This window comes from Camarhynchus parvulus, chromosome Z (genome assembly GCF_901933205.1).
Source record: "Camarhynchus parvulus chromosome Z, STF_HiC, whole genome shotgun sequence".
Taxonomy (NCBI): Eukaryota; Metazoa; Chordata; class Aves; order Passeriformes; family Thraupidae; genus Camarhynchus; species Camarhynchus parvulus.
The window spans coordinates 25,384,609-25,404,966 of NC_044601.1; the positions used below are offsets into that span (position 1 = coordinate 25,384,609).

The following is a 20,358-nucleotide window of genomic DNA, read 5'->3' on the forward strand; positions in this document are numbered from 1 at the left end:
GGCACAAATAAAGAAAAGAAAATAGGACTGGCAGAGACCCATTAACTAGAGGCTTCTAAAAATCACTCATGTTTATTGCGAGCTGAAACTTCTCTGTGTCTGAGGACAAAATCAACAGAGAGTCCCAGGAATGAAGGTTTTACTGTCCTTTCCTTTTAGCATTGTAAATCAGCTGTGTAGCAGAGACATAATGCATTTTAGACTTTGGATGCGATAATACCTTGTTTATGTATTTGCAGCAATACTTGTCTGTTGCTTCACAGATTCAAAAAACTTTCAGGATTCAAAAAGTGATAGCCTTTTAAGCAACACAGGACCAGACTGCATGTGATACTAATTAGCAAAGTATTTCCAGTCAAGAATTGCTGATGTTTAAAAAATACCTATATGTTCTTGCTATGTGCTCTCTCTTCAGGAAAGCTTAAATGTTCATAAAAACAAAGGGAATTTGAAAGTTATTTTTTTCTAGAACCCCAAGTATATCAGCATTTCACATGGTGTTTTTCACCAGTATTTTAAATTGAAAACATATTAACAAAAAGATTTTTAAGCTGTGTGTTTTATGTATGCAGAAAGGTCACAGAAGGTAAAAAGAATTGTTACTATGAGGTGGTATAGCATTTTGTGATTATAAAGTTAATCTGTTTTAAAGTTTTTTGCCATTTAATGAGCAAAATAAATGATAATATTTTTTATGTTCCGCAACCATAATTTTACCAACACAGCTGTTTGACCCAGTGACATCATGTTTTGCATATTTCTGCATTTTAATGAGTTAGTAATTTAAAAGGTTACAAAGAAACCATAACTCAAAAGTAATTAAATTATTTAGCAGAAGTATAAGAAGATCTTCTGACATGGGAATGTCACTGTGGGAAGGCAGGAGCATCAATGTACTGAATTGCACCTGTTTGTTGAAGATAGGTACAGACCAGAAGCTTTACTGTTAGATTACAGTTGACTGTTTTCTCAGGGAGTTACTAAATACATGCACATACTAAAAGCATCTGAATTCCCTGTCATTGAGACAGAGGATTTCTGGTCACAAGACACTAAATGGGAGTTGTCTTTCAAGACTTTGGATAACTTCAATATTTTACAGAAAGCACTTATGTGCATGATATGTTTTTCATTTAGAATACTGAAATACAGACCTACAAAGAGATTGATATTTAATCTTTTCCCATGGTATTTTAATAAATAAACATTTTTGGAAATGAAAGGTAAAGTGTAAGATCTTGGCATCTTGGGTTGCCTTTCTTCAAGCTAAATACTTTAAAAATCAGAAAAAACCCTGAGCCTGTTGAAATATCTGGGTTTCAGAAAGAGAAGGTGTTTGCAAAGATTTTACAGTATTACAAAAGCAAAGGAAGTAAGGTTTATTGTGGAATGAATGGTTACTTCTCCATATTCTGTTACGTAGAAAATGCACACTTAACTATTTGGGGTATATTCATCATGAAGTGCTAATGAGAATAATCAAGACATACTGTGACATTTTCAGGGAGGAGGCAAAGTGTATTGAAAAATGAATTTGCAGTTGAGAACTTTTGCTGTCAGCTAATGGGATATTTGGAAATACTGTAGAAACATTTAAAAAATCCTGCAGTCCAGCTTTGCATCTGTACTTATTTGAGCATAACTTTCAGGGGGTAACTGATATTCTCCTTGGTTTCCTTATTGATAGATTTATTAGCACCAATAATTACTTGTTATTCATGTGGGCTTTATTAAAATGATTTTATTTACTTTATTTGCAATTTATTGCTTTCAAAAAGTTCTATTTATATGTAGATAATATTTTCATTAAAATTTTAGTTCTTCCTTGTATCTCTCTGAAGCATTTGAAATTTTTGTTGGAAAAGAGTTTAAAATAGCTTTTTAAGGCAGTGGGGGAGAGGATGAACTTCTGGAGTACGGACTTTACTTCCAGATGGGGTTCCTGTAGAATAACTTGAGGGCAAACTGGTTGATTCATTCTTTCACAGATTGTATGGACCCCAAATATGTTTGTACTTAGTGAAGAAAAGCAGAATCTGGTTTTACAGCCTAGGCAGTTGTGGACAGATTTTTTGCAGCCCAGTATCCTGCCTGCATGGCTGGGGTGGATTCACTACCATGCAGTCTCCAGTGATTTCTACAAATAGCCCAAATCTCACATCAGGGAGAAAGGATAAGTCTGATGTTTAATAAACAATGTTTTGAAGCAGTTGAACATGAGCATTGTTCTTTCTGTTAATTCACAGAATGAAATTAATGCTATAGCATTGTTTCTTGTATCTCACTTGCCACTAGAAATAATTTTCTGCTCCAAATCCTGGTGAAACTAGTGCTTGTGAAGGCATGGAAGTTCCCTATAAAGAATACAGTAAACAACTGAGGATGTAAAAATCCTTTTAATTCATGGATGTTTTTATTCAGTTTGACCTTGCGAACAAACAGCATAAACAGGGTTGCAGATCTAACACATAGACATATTTGGGTTGCTAATTATAGAGATGTAAAACATTAATTCTTTTCAAAACTTTTCAACAGTAAACTCAAAATACAGCAGCAGCTTTTCTGGTAGGTTTTTGTAGCCTTGGACATTGATTTGTTTAGTATAGCTGCACTAGCACCAAAATAACAAATAGTAAAGTAAGACATAGTCATGGCATGTTTAATAATTTCCAGCATAAAGGTTGTGAAACAAGATAAATACAGTTCCGCAGGCAAATACCTTTGGACGTAAGGCAGTGTTCAGATAGAAGGCAGTGAGAGGAAATGGAGAGTTTATTGTTTCTATAGCTCCAATATCCATTAAAAGTTAGTTACACAGCAGGTGGCAGTTTGGGTAAGTGTAAAGTGAATGTTTTGAAATAAATAGCAGCCGGGTGACCTGGGATGTCAGGGCTCTAGACAAGGGTGTATGTTTGTCAATATATCCTACATGTTTTACAGATTCCTCAGGGACCAGGAAAAGATACAATTTCACCTTTTCTGTGCCAAAACATTTTAATTATATCTTCTTCCAAGTACAGCGGTTCAGTAACCAATGGGGCTGACATTGATGCATGTGTTGATAAAGCTGCAAACATTCAAAATGAGATTAACAAAGATTTTGAGGAAAGGGTGACAGCTAATTTTGTACAGTATTCTGCATCTAATTCTGGTCAGTGTAATGACAGAATATTTTATAACTGCTGTGTCATCTAGAAAGACTTTTATTATGCTTTATGTAGTTAAAGATTTGTGTATATGAATGTACAGTTGTTTATACATCATTCAAGCAGGTTATAACTTCTTTATTGAACATCTGTTGGTTGTAGCTGTAAAAAGGAATAAACTTAAGCATTTAGAAGCAATTTTACATATCCATCTGCATTAATCAGAGTAATAAGTTTCTTTTGTCTAATTTACCTTGAAAATATTGACTTCAGATATGCAATGTAATCAAAACTACCATGCACTTTTTGTGGCATTGCTTAGTATTTGCAAAAAAAAGTGGATGGAAAGTTGTAGTAAATGTATATAAATAATCAAACTGTAGTTTCTTTGTGTTATGTGCTGTCTTTTGAAAACATCTCAGTGTATTTCTGCTCTGTTCTCCTCCTTGTTTGAAGGTAACTCACATTCTTCCACTTCTTTTTGTTTGTGAAATTTTCTCCTCTTTTTTATCTACTCAGTTCTCCATCTGCTTTCACTTTTGTTTGCTTGGGCCGTCTCTCATCCCAACTTGATAATGAGGAATGCAGTGTGACCCTGACCTCTATCAGCCCATGCATGACCTCCTGACTCACCCACATAACCTTTGACCTTCTCTTTGACAGCTTGATTAATTACCCTGTGTTATGATTTATGAGTAAGTGCTATGTAAAAATAATAGACAACAGGTGGTCCTCTAAAATCTTTTTGTGGTACGTTTTCTTTTCCTGCCTAACCTGATGAGCTGTTTTAAGTTTGGAACTTAGCAGGACAAAGTGTGTTTGGCAGAGGCATGGCCTTTTTATGCACTTGGACACAGTGCTGGAATTCAGGCAGCTGAGGTATATCTGCGATGGAAATATCACAGTGTTAGCAGGGTGCAGTTGCCAAAATGTACATTGGGTAGAAACAGAAAGCAGAATCAACTGACATTTCAGGCGTTTCAGTCACAGGTCACGTCTTGAGAAAATTGCTCAAATAATGGAGGGGGCATTTTTCAAGCTGAGCTGCATCTCCAACAGCTATGTTTACTTTAACGCTTCACTAGTGACTTCTGATTGGTTGTCATGACCTCATCCTGCTGTTCCACCTACAGTGTTGCAATAGTGACATAGATGTACCCTTCTCACAGTAAAGATGGGAAATGAACAGAGCATACGTCTTTCAGAAAGATGAATGGACATTGCTGTGTCTGTTTCAACCACAGGCAGGTTTAAGAACAGAGTGCTTTGAGTTGCATTTCCCCAAGGAATTAATTCTGGTCTTGCTACCAGCCGTCCAAATAGAAACCTGAACTTGAAAATTCAGGTTGATCAAACATAGGAAAATGATCTCTTTTAAATCCTTGCTCACAGTCCAAAAAGATAGTTACATAGGTCAAAAGATACTTCTCTGGCTCTGACCTCTTTTGTCACATGTTGTATCCTGCCCTGATGGATTAATATGCAGATCTGAATAGTTTCAGCTCATTTCTCATGTGCCAGGCAGGGGAGATTTCAAACTATTTGAAATTTACCTCAAATACTTTGAGGTTCTTTTTTTTAAGCTTACCCCCTTGAACTTCCAGTAAGAGTGAGAACATACTGCCCCATTTCTGGCTCATGTATTACAAAGGAAAAGGCCCTTCTACCTTGTTCTCTCTTAGTAGTATAGGTATTGTAACTGAGGTTCATGATTCTTTCCAACTCTTGACTTAGTAAGCCGGCTTTTCCTTTCATCATCACAATCCTCAACCTCCAGAAGCAGCAAACTGCAGAATAGTAGGAGTTAGTGTGGATTAAATTTTATGTACCTTGAAGCACTACCACGTGAGGGGAAGAGATATTAATCGGATGCTTTAGTCTGAGAGAGAAACTGTAATTTTGTAGATTAGAGGCTGGGAGTTCCTTTTGTCAGTGTCTGCCATAATTATAAGGTCTTGTCACTGGTACACTGATGGGTGAAGATTGATGGGGATGAGGGGGTAGTGTCCTTAAAGCTTAGCTTTTTGTAATGAAAAAACTTTTTATAGAGTGGTTTCTCTTTCTGTGCACACTGGTCACAGAGGAGAAAACTATTACATTGAAAACTACAGTTATTATGTTGAAAACTACTACATTGCCTAATGTTTGCATACCACTTAGTACCACTGGGTGTGGCAAGATTTAGAAACCCTCCTAGATGATTGCTATTTAAGTCATAGGTCACTATGTTTTAATAATGATGTAAACTCATCATGGCTGAAATTGGTATTTTTAGTGACACTGATTTAACAAATAGCAAAGTAATACATAGTAATAGCACATTTAATACTTTCTGGCTTGCAGGACTGTGTATGGTGAAAAAAGATGAATGCAGTCCTGCATGCAAAGGTGTTTCTGAACAGGACTTTCATTTTAAACAATGTTTTTAATGAATGTGATTTTTGGCTGTGTTAACTTTTGCCAAAGACTGTATCTTGTCTGTTATTAAATTTTGTTAAAGGCCTTTTTTAAGATATTAGTGGTCTTGTGTTCTGAGATTTGCATTGACTTGCATGCTTCTCAAATTCACTGCATTAGTGCTCCACCTTTTTTTTCATTTTCTAATTGCACTGAACTTGAATGGTGTAGCTGCGCCCAAAAAAATTACTTTTTTTTAATTAATTGAAGTTAAAAGCTGTATTGTTTACACTAATGTTATTTAGAGCAGAGTATTTATTTTCAGTAGAAAATCTTCAGGTAAAGGCTGAATGAGAGAGGTTGTAATTGGCCATATTTCACCAGTAATTTTGGTTTTCTATGTTGATTTTTATATGTTACTCTCAAATCTTCTTTCTGGTGCCATTGTTTTCTTCTTGAAGTTTAGGATGCAGAAGTACAAGGGAAAGGGAGATATACGATATCATGTTAGCAAAACAGTCTAAAAAGATATTACTTTCCAAAGGGGAAGACTTAGGCTTTCCAATAATAGAAGGGGGAAATAATCTTAGTTTAGTTATTACTTAATTATTTTAATTCTGCTGTCAAGAAAGGCCTGCTATTTGTGAGAATTTGTGAAAAAATATAAAGGGAGTCATGTTACAGTGCTTAAAATATATTTAATAAAAGTCGTTTAATTGATCTATAAAATAGTGAATTTAAAAATAGAATTTTATTTCACCTGTTGATGTCTACATGAAAAATTGACATTGTGTCCTCATAAAAGGGGACAAATGAGTAATGTAATTTTAAGTTGCATGATCAATAACTTAGACAAATTCCACTTCTCTGATGATTTTTGTGACTGTTTTGTGATCAGGTTGAAGTGCACAGGGTTTCAAACCTCTAGATCTGTAGTAAACACATGAATTTTGCATTATGTAGAAAACAAAACAAATCAATACACAGAACGTCTCTGCTCAGAACAAACAAGTCAAGAAGATGAAGAGCCCCAAAACTACCAGCCTGCCAAGTACTGCAAAACTCCAGCAGTAGCAGGCTCAAAAACTATCCTTTCATCTGAGCTGTGCAGTTTAGGAAGATTTGTAAGCCACATTCTTCTCCATGATGAATTTGGGCTTTGAAATTTTCCAAGCTGTAAAATTCATGTGCTTATAGTATGGCATTGTGCATTAATATGGCCAGGCATGGTGTGGATAGATTTTAAAATTTGCCTTTCTGTTTTCTTTCACCCTTTCCCTATTGTTTATTTATATTTTTGCCTGTTTGTTTATATTTATCCCGGTTGAATTCATAGCAGGCAGAGCAGGGCAGTCATTTGACAGAAGACCCCTTATGGTGCTGCATCTAACAAGGAGACAATTTTCTCTTTGGCCTGTTGTGACCCTTTTTTACTACATCACTTATGCCAGAGGTAGTATCCTGAATGCCTCTATTTCACCCTGTTTAGCAGAGTGCAACTGTGCCCTTTAACTTGTTTTTTGGTGGGAGGAGAAGCTACAGCAGACGTTGGAGAAGGGCACAAGGATAAGGGGTAGGAACTCCCTTCGGATGTGATTTTGATAGCTAGTCGAGTGTGTCCAACTGTAGAAAATCAGTGAGTGACAGTCTGTCTACCTGACAGTGGCCACAATGAACTACAAGATTTGTGAATGGCTCTACAGAATAGAATAAAGCAAGCCCAAATAAAGTATCTTTTGTTGGGGTGGACTTGGTTTGCTCTGGGCAGCTAGGTATGGAGGACCTCTTTTGATCATCATGCCAGGACTGAGTGCAAAATGAAGCACCAAGTGAGAAGCTGGAATAAAGCTGTTCCATTAGATAATTAATATAGATGTTTCTGAAGAGTAAGTCTTTATTAAAATTTACTTCTAAAGGATAGCTTGATTTTGACTGGCAACTCACACTAACTTTAGGACATATCTGTTAAATGCATGTGCTCCTCTTTTCCCCTTCCCTTTGCAATTATATCTTCAATAAATATTGTGATTTTTTTTGTGATTTGCCATCATTTGAAAATCATAACATTTGATTGGCTGGTTTATTCAAGATTTATTTCTTATTCATACATTTATTTTTTTTCAACCAGCTCATTTCTTGAGGCAAAAAAAATGTACCTTATACACTCAAAAGCATCCTGCAGGTCACAAATTTGCTCTGCATTTGTGGGATATACAATATAATCCCAATGAACTTTTACAGCAGATTTAAAGATGCACTAAAAAGTCAGACCCACCATAAAGAGTGACTTGTAAGCAACGCCACTGAATCAGTTTTGGTATTGATTCATTGTTACTGCTGCTATTTGCCTCTGCATGGTATGCTTATTGTCAGCTAGACAAAAGGTTTTACTATTTTAAAATGTGGTGAATAATTTTCACATGCTTTCTTTAATGTATCTATCTTTATATATAAAATCTCTCAATCCTTTTTATTTTAAAGGTTTTTTACTGGCTGGGCATAAAGCTTTTTATTCATTATTGTGTAGAGTTCTTAAAGCAGCATTTTGCTTTTAGTTCCTGTATTGTTTTCTGAAAAAGTCATATAAAGTGCTTATGAATAAAACAATATATTAAATTATTTTAAAGGTAAAACAGGCAACTTTTCTGATGCTGACAGATGTGTATGAGCATAAGTACGTGCACTGATACATATTCACACATCAATATCCTGTTAATGACAGAATATTCTTAAAAACCTTTCTATAAAGGATGTTGTGGGAAGTTGCTGAAATAAATAAAAAAGTTCTAAAGAGCATTAAAGTAAATGCAAAGCATTTTCAAGCATTAAATTCCCCTTTTCACATTTCTTCTTGTTTGTATGTGTCTGTGTGTCTGTGTGACTCTCTTCTAAAACAGGAAGGCTATGGAGTAATAGTTCTGAATCCCAATGAGAACTATATTGAAGTTGAGAAGACAAAAGCCCAAATACCGCTGTCTTCTGATATCTCAGATGAACCTGCAGAAAAGAGAGAAAGAAAAGATAAAATCCAAAAGGAAACAAAGAAGCGGCGTGACTTCTATGAAAAGTATCGAAATCCACAGAAAGAAAAAGAGACTATGCAGATCTATATTAGAGTAAGTTTCTTTTGGTTTTGTTTGCCCTTCTTTATTGATGCATCTGTATGTTTACTGCCTATATTGGCTAATAAATAGCATGCTTTGTTAAAAACAAATACATTACAGAGATGGAATCCAAGAGTTTATACAGAGTTCCCGGCTCTCTATTCCGTTGGTATTTTTGGTCATTTGTTGATCATGGTGCTTTGGAAGTGTTACAGAAAATTTCTTTCTAATTTCAAAGGGAAACTTCAGATAAACCCCAAAGGAACTCACTGATGGTAACAAGAAAGAAATTATTTAAGAAAGACTTCTTAAAAACCATTTTATAAACAGAGGTGTTCATAAGAAAGACTTTGTAGTGAAGCTTAGGCAGCATACTACCTTCACATGTCATGTATGCATTTATTGTATTATAAATGCATACATGACATGTATGCATTAAATGGGAAGCAGTAGTTACAGCCTTATATTCACCTGCCAAATTAATAGTGTATTATGGCAAATACCAGTGTTTGTCTTGTGTGGTAGCAAATTTACCCTGTAATGTATTGTTTTTATATGAGCAGCCATCCATTGTATTTGAGCTAAACTTTTGAAGGCAGATAAAGGAGAAAACTTGCTAATATATAATAAATATTTAAGCTAGAATAATGTGAGAATGGTATGATAAAGAAACTCTGTCCCTTGCCCTTTTCTGACTCAGTGAACCTTTGCACTTTGTAATGCTACCAGCATGGGATCATTATAACAGTGCTACCCGAGGATTTCTAATTCTGCAGGGGGCACAAACAATATTACATGCACATTGGCACATTCTGCTTCATGTACATACTATGCATTATACATTCCAGACTGAGTCATATAATTTCCAAAACCCTTATTATGAAAATCAGCATTTTCATTCAACAGTAAAACATATCAGAAACTCCACAGTGAAGGTAAAACAAACAAAAAACCAGTATGTCGTTGTGGTGAGAAACAGAGAAAAATCCAGGAAGAACATGTTAGAATCATCTTAAATTTTAATATGCCCCTGCTAATCTTTTTTTAGCATAACAGTTTTTGTAGAAGAAATATAACTGTGCTGGATAGTTCAAAGGGTTAGTAACATGGATACAAGATTGTCACTAATGCCATAAATATTTATTGTCTTCTGAAAAATATCTGAGTATGGGAAACAAAGGAATGCATATATATCTACTCAAAGTCACCAGCAAGGCACTGTGTTTTCTGTTTGCATCTGTTTTATAAGATGCTATTCTACCCACTAGCCAAACCCTCCTTCTTAAGAGGGGCAACCATTTTTAACATAAGATCCATGAGAATCCAGTGGACAGTGCTGTTGTTTTGTCTGAAAAGAAGTCTAGTCAGCATACAGATTCAGTGTTCGCTTGTTGAAAGTGAACCTTTTTTCAAAACCTTTTTAGCAATTCTACCTTCTCATGACTCTTGCCTCGTGATGCGTGAAATTTGGTTTCAGTAGGTTTGACCCCCCCAAAATATGAAATTTATTGTTCCATCCCATTTTCCTTTCTGCACAGCTCCATGCCTTAAATGTGATTGTTGATGTTTTTTTTATTTGATTTTCTTCAAATCAGGGAAAGTAGTATATGTTTTAGTGAAAGTGTGGTTGGTTGGTTGGTTGGTAGTCTCCTTCCTGAGACCAGTAAATTGAAATTGTGTTTTCTGATGAGCTTCGTGTTGTATTCTGAAATTATTATTTTGGTTTTTTTTTTTTTTTTTTAAATTAGTAGACTCTAGTACATTTTTTTGAGACAGAAAGAAAAGCATACCTGTTTTAGTGTATTGTGGGACAAACCAATGCAATTTTCTTGCTTATCAATTTATGAAACAAAACTGGACCACCAGTAGGGTTCCATTTACTGTGTTGGTCAGAACTGCTTAGTCTGTAGATGATTGCAGGAGGTGCAATGACATATTTGCCATTTTCTTGCCTCCCATGCTTGAGTCCATATTGCAGGATTGCTCTTTGCCTGCACCCAGGGACTTGCCTCCGCAGGTTGCTGTGTTGGTGGTGGTTTGGGGTGATCTCAAAGGGCAATTCAGATACAATCCTGCAGTATAGTATAGTATAGTATAGTATACATTTGACTCAGTAGGCTCTTGAAATAAAACATGCCATCACTCAACGTAGATATTTAAGGATGGTATATGATTTGTAATGATCTCATCAAAGAGTTTTGAAAAACATGAGCGGGTCTTATGTCAACTTTGCCAAGTAGGAAAAAGCATGGATAGACCAGACGAAAAATTTCTTTACAGGAAGGCTTTAACTTACCTAACATGGAAGGAAAAACATGACTGTATCAAATATGCTGGAGAAATTGTTTCAGACTGTTAAGCAGCAGGAATAAATATCCTCAGTTATGTTCTCATAGGGTCACTGAGATCAATGAGGAAATGCCATTTGATCAAATTAAAACTGTCTGGTCAATGTTCCCACTTATGCAGCTAGATTTTCCAAGAACCAGAGAATTAGAACTCTTCCTTGGTAATTATGTTTATTATTATTAAGTATTTTCTTTATTTTCATAGTAAAAAAGATAGCTGGGGTATTCAAGAATGTGTAAAAGCTGAATCTCAAAATACAAAATATCAAACTGCACTGTATTTTTGTACAAAATGAGTATAAATAAAAATAACTGTGGCAGTGTGTAATGCATTAAGCACAGTGCTCTTGAAAGATCAAAGTACTTACTGTTTCATGCTGAAGTTTCCTTAACTATGAAATAATGTACTTTCTGGCATACATTATGGCTTGTTAAAGGAACTGATTTGGTCTGGGTAATAAACATCATGTCAAACATTATGGCAGGAAAACCTGCTTAATATGTTTTGCAATAAGACAGATTTTTTTGTTCTTGAAAACATCTGCCAACTGAATTCACAAGTGAAGACAGAAAATGTCATCAATTCTGTAACATTCTTGTAAATTTAATTTCAATTTTAGCAATGCAAACCAGGAAAAAAAACTTTTGATAATCAGCATTGACTATAATACTTTTATGGAATGATTAAACACAAGCATTTTACTTTTATATAATGTGCTAATGAATGCATATGAATTTTAATACTCTTACTGTTCAGATTTTAACAAGCATATTGACAGATCATTTTAAAAGCATCTGGTTTTTAATGTGTTGAGTGGAGGATTGAATAAAATAGCTAAATATGTACATACATCCTTTTAAAAAACATATTTCTATCCTTAGTTATAAACATTACCATTTTTTCTTAGACCACCAGAGGCTGCTCTGTACATATGGGCTAATGCTTTCCCCCCAGAAACTTCCTACCCTAGCCAGCCTTCATTTGTTACCGAAATGAACTGAAAATTTGTTGCTCTCTAACCTTTTTATATGGAAACAGATCATGCGTGCTTAAATGTAGCATGATCATTCCTTCCATTCTCAGCCATCTCCTATTCCCTACAGATTTTCACATTGACAGTGTCTTTTCCATGTTAGAAGATACTTATAAAAATGTAAATTAGTATCTTCCCCCTTCTAAACTGCCTTCACCACTTAAACAAGTATACTAAGTGGATTCTGAAATATTATGCAAAAAAATATAAATTACATCATTTGATAGCAATTTGCAATAATGTTGCTGCCCCAACAGTTGAAGGATATCAAAGAGGCAACCAAGGAAGAAGTAGGAAGTCTTACTTTTATCAGACCAACTAATGGGGTCAGGTTTTGTGGACAAAAGGATAAGTCTTTCCAAAGCCTGTATTATAGGAATTTTGTCCTTTTTTTCCCCACTGAGCTTATCTGCTTGAATAATTCTTATTACAAATATTATTTTTACTATAGCCCAATCTATAGCAGTGCCATTTCTATTAACAGCGTATTAATGAAATTAATTTTGGATGTAACATACTTTTAATAATTAATTTTTCCTATCTTCTGGTAGAGATTAAGTAGGAAAAGATCATGTGCAACCAGTTAATCTGTTTTACTAAAAATTGATACATATGGATAATTTGTGTCAGTATTTAGGGAAAAAATGGTAAAAGTTGTTTTAATACACAGTTGAGTAAGCAGTGACTATTGGCAGACAGGAAATCCTGGCAAGCGTGCAAGCACAGTTGTGCCATTTCTGCTCATTGTTCGGTGTGGCTGACACAAAACGCAGCCTGACTGGAGGTCACGGCAGAGTGTCCGCTTGTGTGGGGATGACCTTTCAGAGCCATGGATTTCTTTCACTATGAGGATTGAGCCGTTTCCCAACATAGCCACAGTCCCGCCAGCTGCCAGTTTCACCCTGTGGCCATCTCTGGGCCAATGACCTACCCTCTGACTTGGCAAGGTGCACGCCTGCTCTTGTCCAAAGCCTGTGTGACTACATTAGCCTGCTGCTGAGACAAAGCTAATAAGCTGTTTATTCCACCAGAGGAGACAAAATGACAAGCTCTAGGCAAACAGCTCCTGAGAGGTAAGGGACATGTTCAGCAAAGAGAATGTCTGTGGCAAACGTGGGCGTCAGGACTTCAGCCCCTAGAGTCTCATGCTGATGTTTCGTTTCCCCTTGTACAACAAACAATGCCTGTTCTTTTTCCCCTTTTACAACAGCCAGCGTTACTTTATCTGTACACATCTGAAATACCACATGGTTTTACTCTGCCAACTTTTAAAGCCTGTTACTTCCTTATGTTCTTGAGAAGTCGCTTTCACTTCTAAGCAGCTGCAAAATCAAATGCTGATAGTAAAAAGCTCGTGAGAACTGCCTAGAAACTACCATGGTGTTGTTCTTGCCCCATGTAGTGCTGGACACTGGGCATTCAGAGTTGAGAAGACACTGCAGGTCAAGTGCTGAACATAGATGTGTAGTGACATTTTGAGCGCTCCAGGAACACCTGGAGAGATCTAGTCTTGCAGAACGTATGCCACCAGAGACCTGCACCACTCTAGCCCAGCAGCTGGAAGTTAAACATATACCATGACACTTAGCACCTGCAGTTAGGCTACCACATCATTCCTAAAAGGTCAGATAAGCTTTAAGTTCTTACAGTAGTTTCTGTAAATCAGGAAGAATATGTATGTCATGTTTCATTCTACAGATACTACAATGAATAGGCATCTTATATTAAATAGCTAAACTGTGGAGAATTTAAACTACTGTTCAATAATTTATGCATAGGCTATTTAGCATGAGCAGCTAACTTAGGTATTTTTAATAATCCTGAAATTATAAAGAATTCTTATAGTAAATCTTGTATTTACAAATTCTGGAAAGTTTTATTTGTCTTCTTTTCCTTGAGTGATTGAGAAGTCAGAGACACGGATAATCAGTGAAGGGAAATCCTGTATCTCTTCAAGAACACCACTGGCTCTTCTCTCTGCTATACCCTCTCTTTGTTCTGCATTTCACAAGTATGTTTTAATCAAAGAAAAGGAATAAATCAGGACCATCTAGCTTTGGTGTCTTTCAGATATCCATTACATGATACCATGTAATGACACATGTCCATTGTCAGATCCTGCTCTTAAAATGCGGGGCAAGCCATGTAAGTTTACAAAAGAAAGAACCAGCTTGCATTTCTCCTCGTACCACAAGCTGTATGGTGCTCCCATGGTGCTGAAAAAAGATTCTTGCTCACAAGTCAGAAGAGTCCTCCTTCCTCTCAGATGGCATTCAGGCTCATAAACGTGGCTAGTTTGTGGGGTAATGGTGGAGAAAACTGGCTCAGCAGAATGCAGACATATTTGTTGAAGGAAAAAGTGAATAAAATCACTCAAGCATCTTGAACGCTAATATTGGCTGGTTTTGATTGTAGACTGATTGCACCAAAGGACTGCAAAGACCTTCTAGGTCTTCTAAGCCAGAGCAAATTGCGCTTTGCCAGTATCCTTTATCGTTTATCTAACAAAGCGCAAGGATTGTAGCTGATATCCAAAAACAAGGATAATATTCTCTAACCTTCTGCACACAGTTGCATGTTTTGCTACTAGGTTTCAGTGTGTTTGGTAAAATTGGCAGAAGGAATTTAGCAGGGACTTGAGTGGCAACATACACCTTTTTGCAAAACTTGAATGTTCTTCACGTGGGTTTTTCTTGGTCAGCCATGAGACACTTAATATAGTGAGAGGTGATAAAAATTAGTTTCTAAGATACATATTTGTAGCTATCTTAAGCTGAAGACCGTTATTGCAAATTAACCCTTTTCTTTGGAGACATACCACCCCACCAAATCCCTCTAGAAATATTTATTTAATTTATCAAATATATTTATTTATTTTAGAGAGGAGGATATGAGGGCTGTACTGCAGTGCATGGAGATCAGAAAAACATTTGTGGAGTCTAGGAACTGAATGTCAGCAGACAGGGAACTGGGGTACAGGATGCACAGTAAGTTCAAGGATTTTTTCACCTCATCTGCTGCAGAAAACAAAGCGTAAATTCAGGAAAAAATATGAAGGGGGGTAAAAAAATCTAGCTTATGGGACTAAGTTAAATCTAGTGGTTCCCGTGTAGGCTGTTTGGCTGCCTGCATCAGTGACAGCTGCCAAGGGGACTGGAAATAGTGGAGGAGACAGAGGCGTGGAACAATGTAGAATAAGCTGCCCAGGAAGAAATGCTGGTTTTACCCTGCAATTCATAGGTGGCTGAAATTTGAAAAATTAAGTATTATAGCAATTAATTAATTTAATTTAAAAATCCCTACGAGTTAAGGATTTTACTAACCAAAACCCTTACTTCTTGTGAATTTATATATTGTGTGAGGTTATTTTGAATTCTTTATATCTTGAACAACAAGGCTGATCTTTTTAATCAGTTTGTTGCCATCACTCTGCAGGCAAAGAAATATGCTTTATTGGGAGTCTTTAGAAGACCTTTTTTGTCCTTTTGTTTTTGCTATGTCTTAGTGAACTCCATATCAGATCAGCACTCCCCCAGAATTAGGTTTTACTAAGTTCAGAGCCATTAGCTTCATTTTGATAGTGTCCAGGCAGAATTCATTCCTAGTCTGTTTTACAATTATCTCAGACTTTAATTCATCTAAATTTTGAGAAATTTTCCTGTTCCTCGCTCAGCTGAATCCTTGGTTTTTTCTCTATCTCTCTGGATAAAAATGGATTCTAAACTGATCAAAAATGGTTTTGTCTTTTGTGGTTGGAGGTGTTGGTAGCAGGTTTTCTTCCCTGAATGGGCTGCATGCTGTTCAGACACATTGTTCTACACTTTTGTTGTTTAACAGTTGATTCTCATTCTTTTTCTCTGTCTTTTTTGATCAGTGCTTAGCAAGAATGAATTTGTCGATACCCAGTGGGGTGTGTTTTGTATATTTTCAAGTAAAACTTGAATTTTTATTTGTTTTCCCAATAGATGGCACTGCTTGGAGAGAAACTAGTAAGTGAGATTGATGTGCATTTAGAATTACCAAGAGTTGTATGTGTTGAGGAGACCAAAGATTTTCTGGGCTCTTAAGCAGCACTTTGAGATCTTCTTGTCTGGTACTTCTAGTAAAAACATGGTATGAGAAAACTATCATGCAAGTACACATACAAGTATGTGCACACAGGCACTACCTACAGCAAAGCGCACAAAAACTGCTCACCTTCTTGCATGTTTGGCATCCTCTGAACTCCATAAGATGGCCTCTGACTTAACGCAGGCTATGACAGACATAGGATACATGAGACTGGAAAGGTATCTTTTTCCCAAAAGCAAAGATTTAATCAGTGTATCCAGCTATATAATATAGCAAGGGATTTAAAATTTATTTAGTTCAGGCAATACAGCTGGTAGTTCATAAGCATCTGCAGTGTGTTATTTTGGACTGGTGTTTCCTTGCAGATGTTCATTCATTCCTATCTCCTATCTTTTCCACCTGCTGTGTAACTGAATAATCTGATTTCATGGATCTTGCCAGTTCAGCCTATGTCCTATAAAAGTGGGCAATTACCACTTAACTATGTCACAACTACTCTGTTCTTAACCTGAGATAAGAGAAGCTTTAATTGCATGTAGACATTAAGATGACAGATTTTTATATCTTTGGGATCTGGTTTGCTGAGGAATTCTTTTGAATTTATCAAATAAAGTAATGAAGAAATTTAGCAAAGCTTAGGTTGCCTAAGTAATTTCGAAAGATTTCCAGATGTGGCTTTAGGCTTCAATGCATCACTGCCCTCACACATTCCACTTTGTAGCAGATCTCCCTACTTCTCTATCTACTCTGCTTTTCATCTTTGAAAAATGAACAAACACATTTGATGACAGGATTGTGTTATTTATCGTATGTCCCTTGCACTGGTTGAAAAAAAAAAGGTAGGCTTACATTTAATGACTGTTGATTTTCTTTAAATCCATTATCAGTGAAGACTGTGTATGAAGTTCTCCTCAGTGAGTTATGTCAAGCTTTCAGATGCTGCATGCAGATTCTGACTGCATGCAGGCTCTGAATGCATTGCCTTAAGTGAGTAAATGAGTTATGGATGTGATAGATCTTAAAATAACAACATTTGATTGATTTAAGACCACTTGTCTTAAATGCCTTTCTTCCGCTGTTTGCTGTTAGTTCATTATGTTCTTTTACCATTTCCTTTCCCTTTCTGTTTTGAGCTACTCTAGCTAACTTATAGTTTGGCTGATGCATAAATTGATTTTTCTCTAGTGGGTGCCAAACTGTGTTGTTGCTGGAGCAGAAGTTGAGACATTATTGTTACTCTGTTACACTGGTGGTAAATAACCATGACATCGTTTTCTAAGAACACTATGAATAGAGCTGTTTCTACTGAAAGATAAAGTGACCAGGCAGAGTTCAGCTTTGCTAGACTATCAAAGGCAGATGGCAAAAGATGACTGACTACTGCCTCACTTGTACTGTGGGTCCACAGAGCATACAGATTTGGAAAGGTAATGTTATGGCATGGAAGTAGCAGAAATTATTTCATGTCCAAAGTGCTGTAGTCATCTTCAGGACTTCTCTGGAGTGTGTGCAAATGCCTTTAAATCAAGATTTGAGGAGCTTTCACAACGTACATTTCTTCACTTCTGCGACACTAGAACTATGGAGCTCCCACATTCTTGCTTTAGTTGGAAAGTATGAGGTATGGCAGTTGTGACCGGTCATGGCAGAAAGCACTTTGAGCATAGTTTTGGACTAGGTGACCCTCGGATGTTCTCTCCAGCTGCTGTAGTTCAGTGATTTGACATTACGAAGTTTCAACTCAGCCCTTAAAGAAGTATTTGATCTATGAGTAGACTTTGTGGACATTGTGAAGAGAGGCAAATTTCACTGTCTCAGAACATTTAGTACTACTGAGGTTATGGTTGGCCATCCACACTAGGAGAGGTAGGTGATTTAGACCAGAAGCTTACCAAGCTATCAGCATGGTTAAAACAATGTGATCTTGCACATGTACTGCTACAGAAATGCATATAAACCCCTACATACAGGCATTGATATTTCTTGGCATTTATAACACTGGGGTGTTGAGCAAATATTCAAATATTCATTCATTCAGAGCTCAAGAATTTCCCCAAGACAGATTATTATCTTGAATTAGCCGGAAGGACATTCAACCAGAACAGCAGTAGGAGTTTTTTCACATGTGTTGTCCAGATGTTATTAGCATGACCATTCTGGAATAACGGGGAGGATACAAGTAGTGCCCAAATCCTTCCTACTTCCTTTCCTTTGTTATATTTTCATCAGAATTTTGTCTGCCTTGCTAATTTGAGTCCACGAGATTTCATGTTCAACTATAAAGTGGTTCTTGAGTTTCAGAGTAAAAATGCCCTGTGACGTGTAAATAGATCATTTGCAAAGAGCATGTTTAGGAGTGGATAGACATGACAGAATTAAGAAGTCTGTCCTTTATTAAAGCATTAGCAAAAAGTTGTTTAATTAAGCCTGTACACAACTGCTTCTTAGAAGACTTTGTCTAGCAAAGCTTAGCTGCAGGCCAGTGCATTGCCTACAGGTTGCCTTGAAGCCCCTGTGCAGAAACATTGCTTCTCTTCATCTCTGACACCTATGTCATGCCCATGTGAATGAAGAGTTACAAATTACTTATGAAATTTTTGTCCAGTTTTGTGGGAATGCTGGACCTCCAAACAAGTCCATGCTGCTTGGGTGTTTGGTCATTGCACTCAGATAGAATGAACATGATCACAGGAATTTCTAGGATGCCTGGTACCTGGCAGCTGTGAGTTCTTACCACTCATTTTCATCTTTATTACTTAACAAGATTTAAAAAACATATAGAAACATTTATATAGAAATGTATAGAAACATTTGCTCTAATAGAGCTAACAACAAAAATAGAAAAATATGTTCAACATAGATTGTTAAACAGTGCTCTACTGCTTATTATAAGAGCTGTCAGAGCTCTTCCAGCATCTCAGTTAGCCTGAAAATCTGGTTAATCAGCTTCTAGAGGGCAACCAGAACTAGAGACAAGTTACCCAGAGACTTATTGGGGTTACAGCTTTAATGCTGACGCCATTAAGGACAGATCCTGCAGTTACCCAGATCCATTCTTCTGCACAATCTCTTTCTTCTCCAACACAGAATGGAGTCGGTCCTTCTTCTCTTTTCCTGTTTATCCAGGGAACTTCTGTTAGAATTGTTGTCTTTTTTCATCCTGATGTAATGGTTTTTAGCAAACTCAAACTTCAGATGATAAATGTCAGAGAACTAATTTGTAAGATGGACATCAGCATACAGAGGAGTTCAAAAAAAGGAACTAAAAAAACAGGTTTTGTTTTTCATTAAATCTCAATAAAGATCTTTGTCTCCAAAACTAAGTAATGGTTTGAATGAGAGAAGGCTGCAGGTGTTCCAATGCACTTAATCTTTGTCTTAAAATATGTCAGACAAATGGTGTTTTCTAATAATGGATTAATGTGGCATTAAGGCCTATTTGTAACAGTAACAAAAGTGGCATCTGTATGATTTTTTGAGGGTTTTTCTTATCCCACACAGCAAAATAGACATAGATTACATATTTTATATAAGATATATATTCACAGGAACTTCAGTTATCCCTGGAATTTCTGTTCTGTTGTTGTTCAGTCTATAATCTCAATAAGACTCCCAATGTTTGGACTATGCCACCTGAGTTACAAGATTGCTTCCAATTTTCCAGTTAGGTCAACCAAAAAAATTAAGATATGATAGAGGATTGGTGGGAAAAATTCATATCAAAACAACTGCTCACTATGTCATTATGACAACCTGCTGTAACAAATGTGCTTCTGTTTTAATTTATGACAATTAATTGCTAAAAGTAATTTAATCTGACAGTGGCAAGGTGTTGAAAGACTCCTGAAGATGTCATAAAAGTGACCTTTCTGCCCATGTGCAACCAAAAGCCATTTTTAACAAGGAGGCTCAAAAACAGTACAACTTCTTTTGTACTTCGTTAATTAGTTATTGATTTGAAACAATGCTCTGCCAAATATTGTCAGATTAGCTAGACGCCAGGAAGGTCACAGTGTGACAGTCTAGTCCTGGTAATCTTATGGTTTATAAGAATTCTTTTTTACTTTGAACCTTTTGTTCTGATATCCTGAGAATTACATTTCCTGGCTTTAGCATCTGTGCTAATTTAAAATACAGCCAAGCTGTCTGTTATGTAATTGGATGTTTTGAGTTGTTAAAAAAAATTGCAATGTGTTAGAAGAAAATTGCTGTTGATCTAATATCTAATGATCTTCGACGACAGCGATGCACCACTACT

At 36.3% G+C, this 20,358-nt stretch overlaps 1 protein-coding gene across 8 annotated transcripts in view; it reads left to right on the forward strand.

Annotated features, from left to right (window-relative positions):
* The window catches only part of FAM172A (family with sequence similarity 172 member A), a 257,531-nt gene that overhangs the window by 123,689 nt on the left and 113,484 nt on the right, over nt 1-20,358 (forward strand). For all 8 annotated transcript variants that reach the window (XM_030968383.1, XM_030968376.1, XM_030968378.1 and 5 more), the window contains one exon: nt 8,441-8,659. In XM_030968383.1, the coding sequence (XP_030824243.1) occupies nt 8,441-8,659 (219 nt within the window). The remainder of the gene's footprint in view (nt 1-8,440; nt 8,660-20,358) is intronic.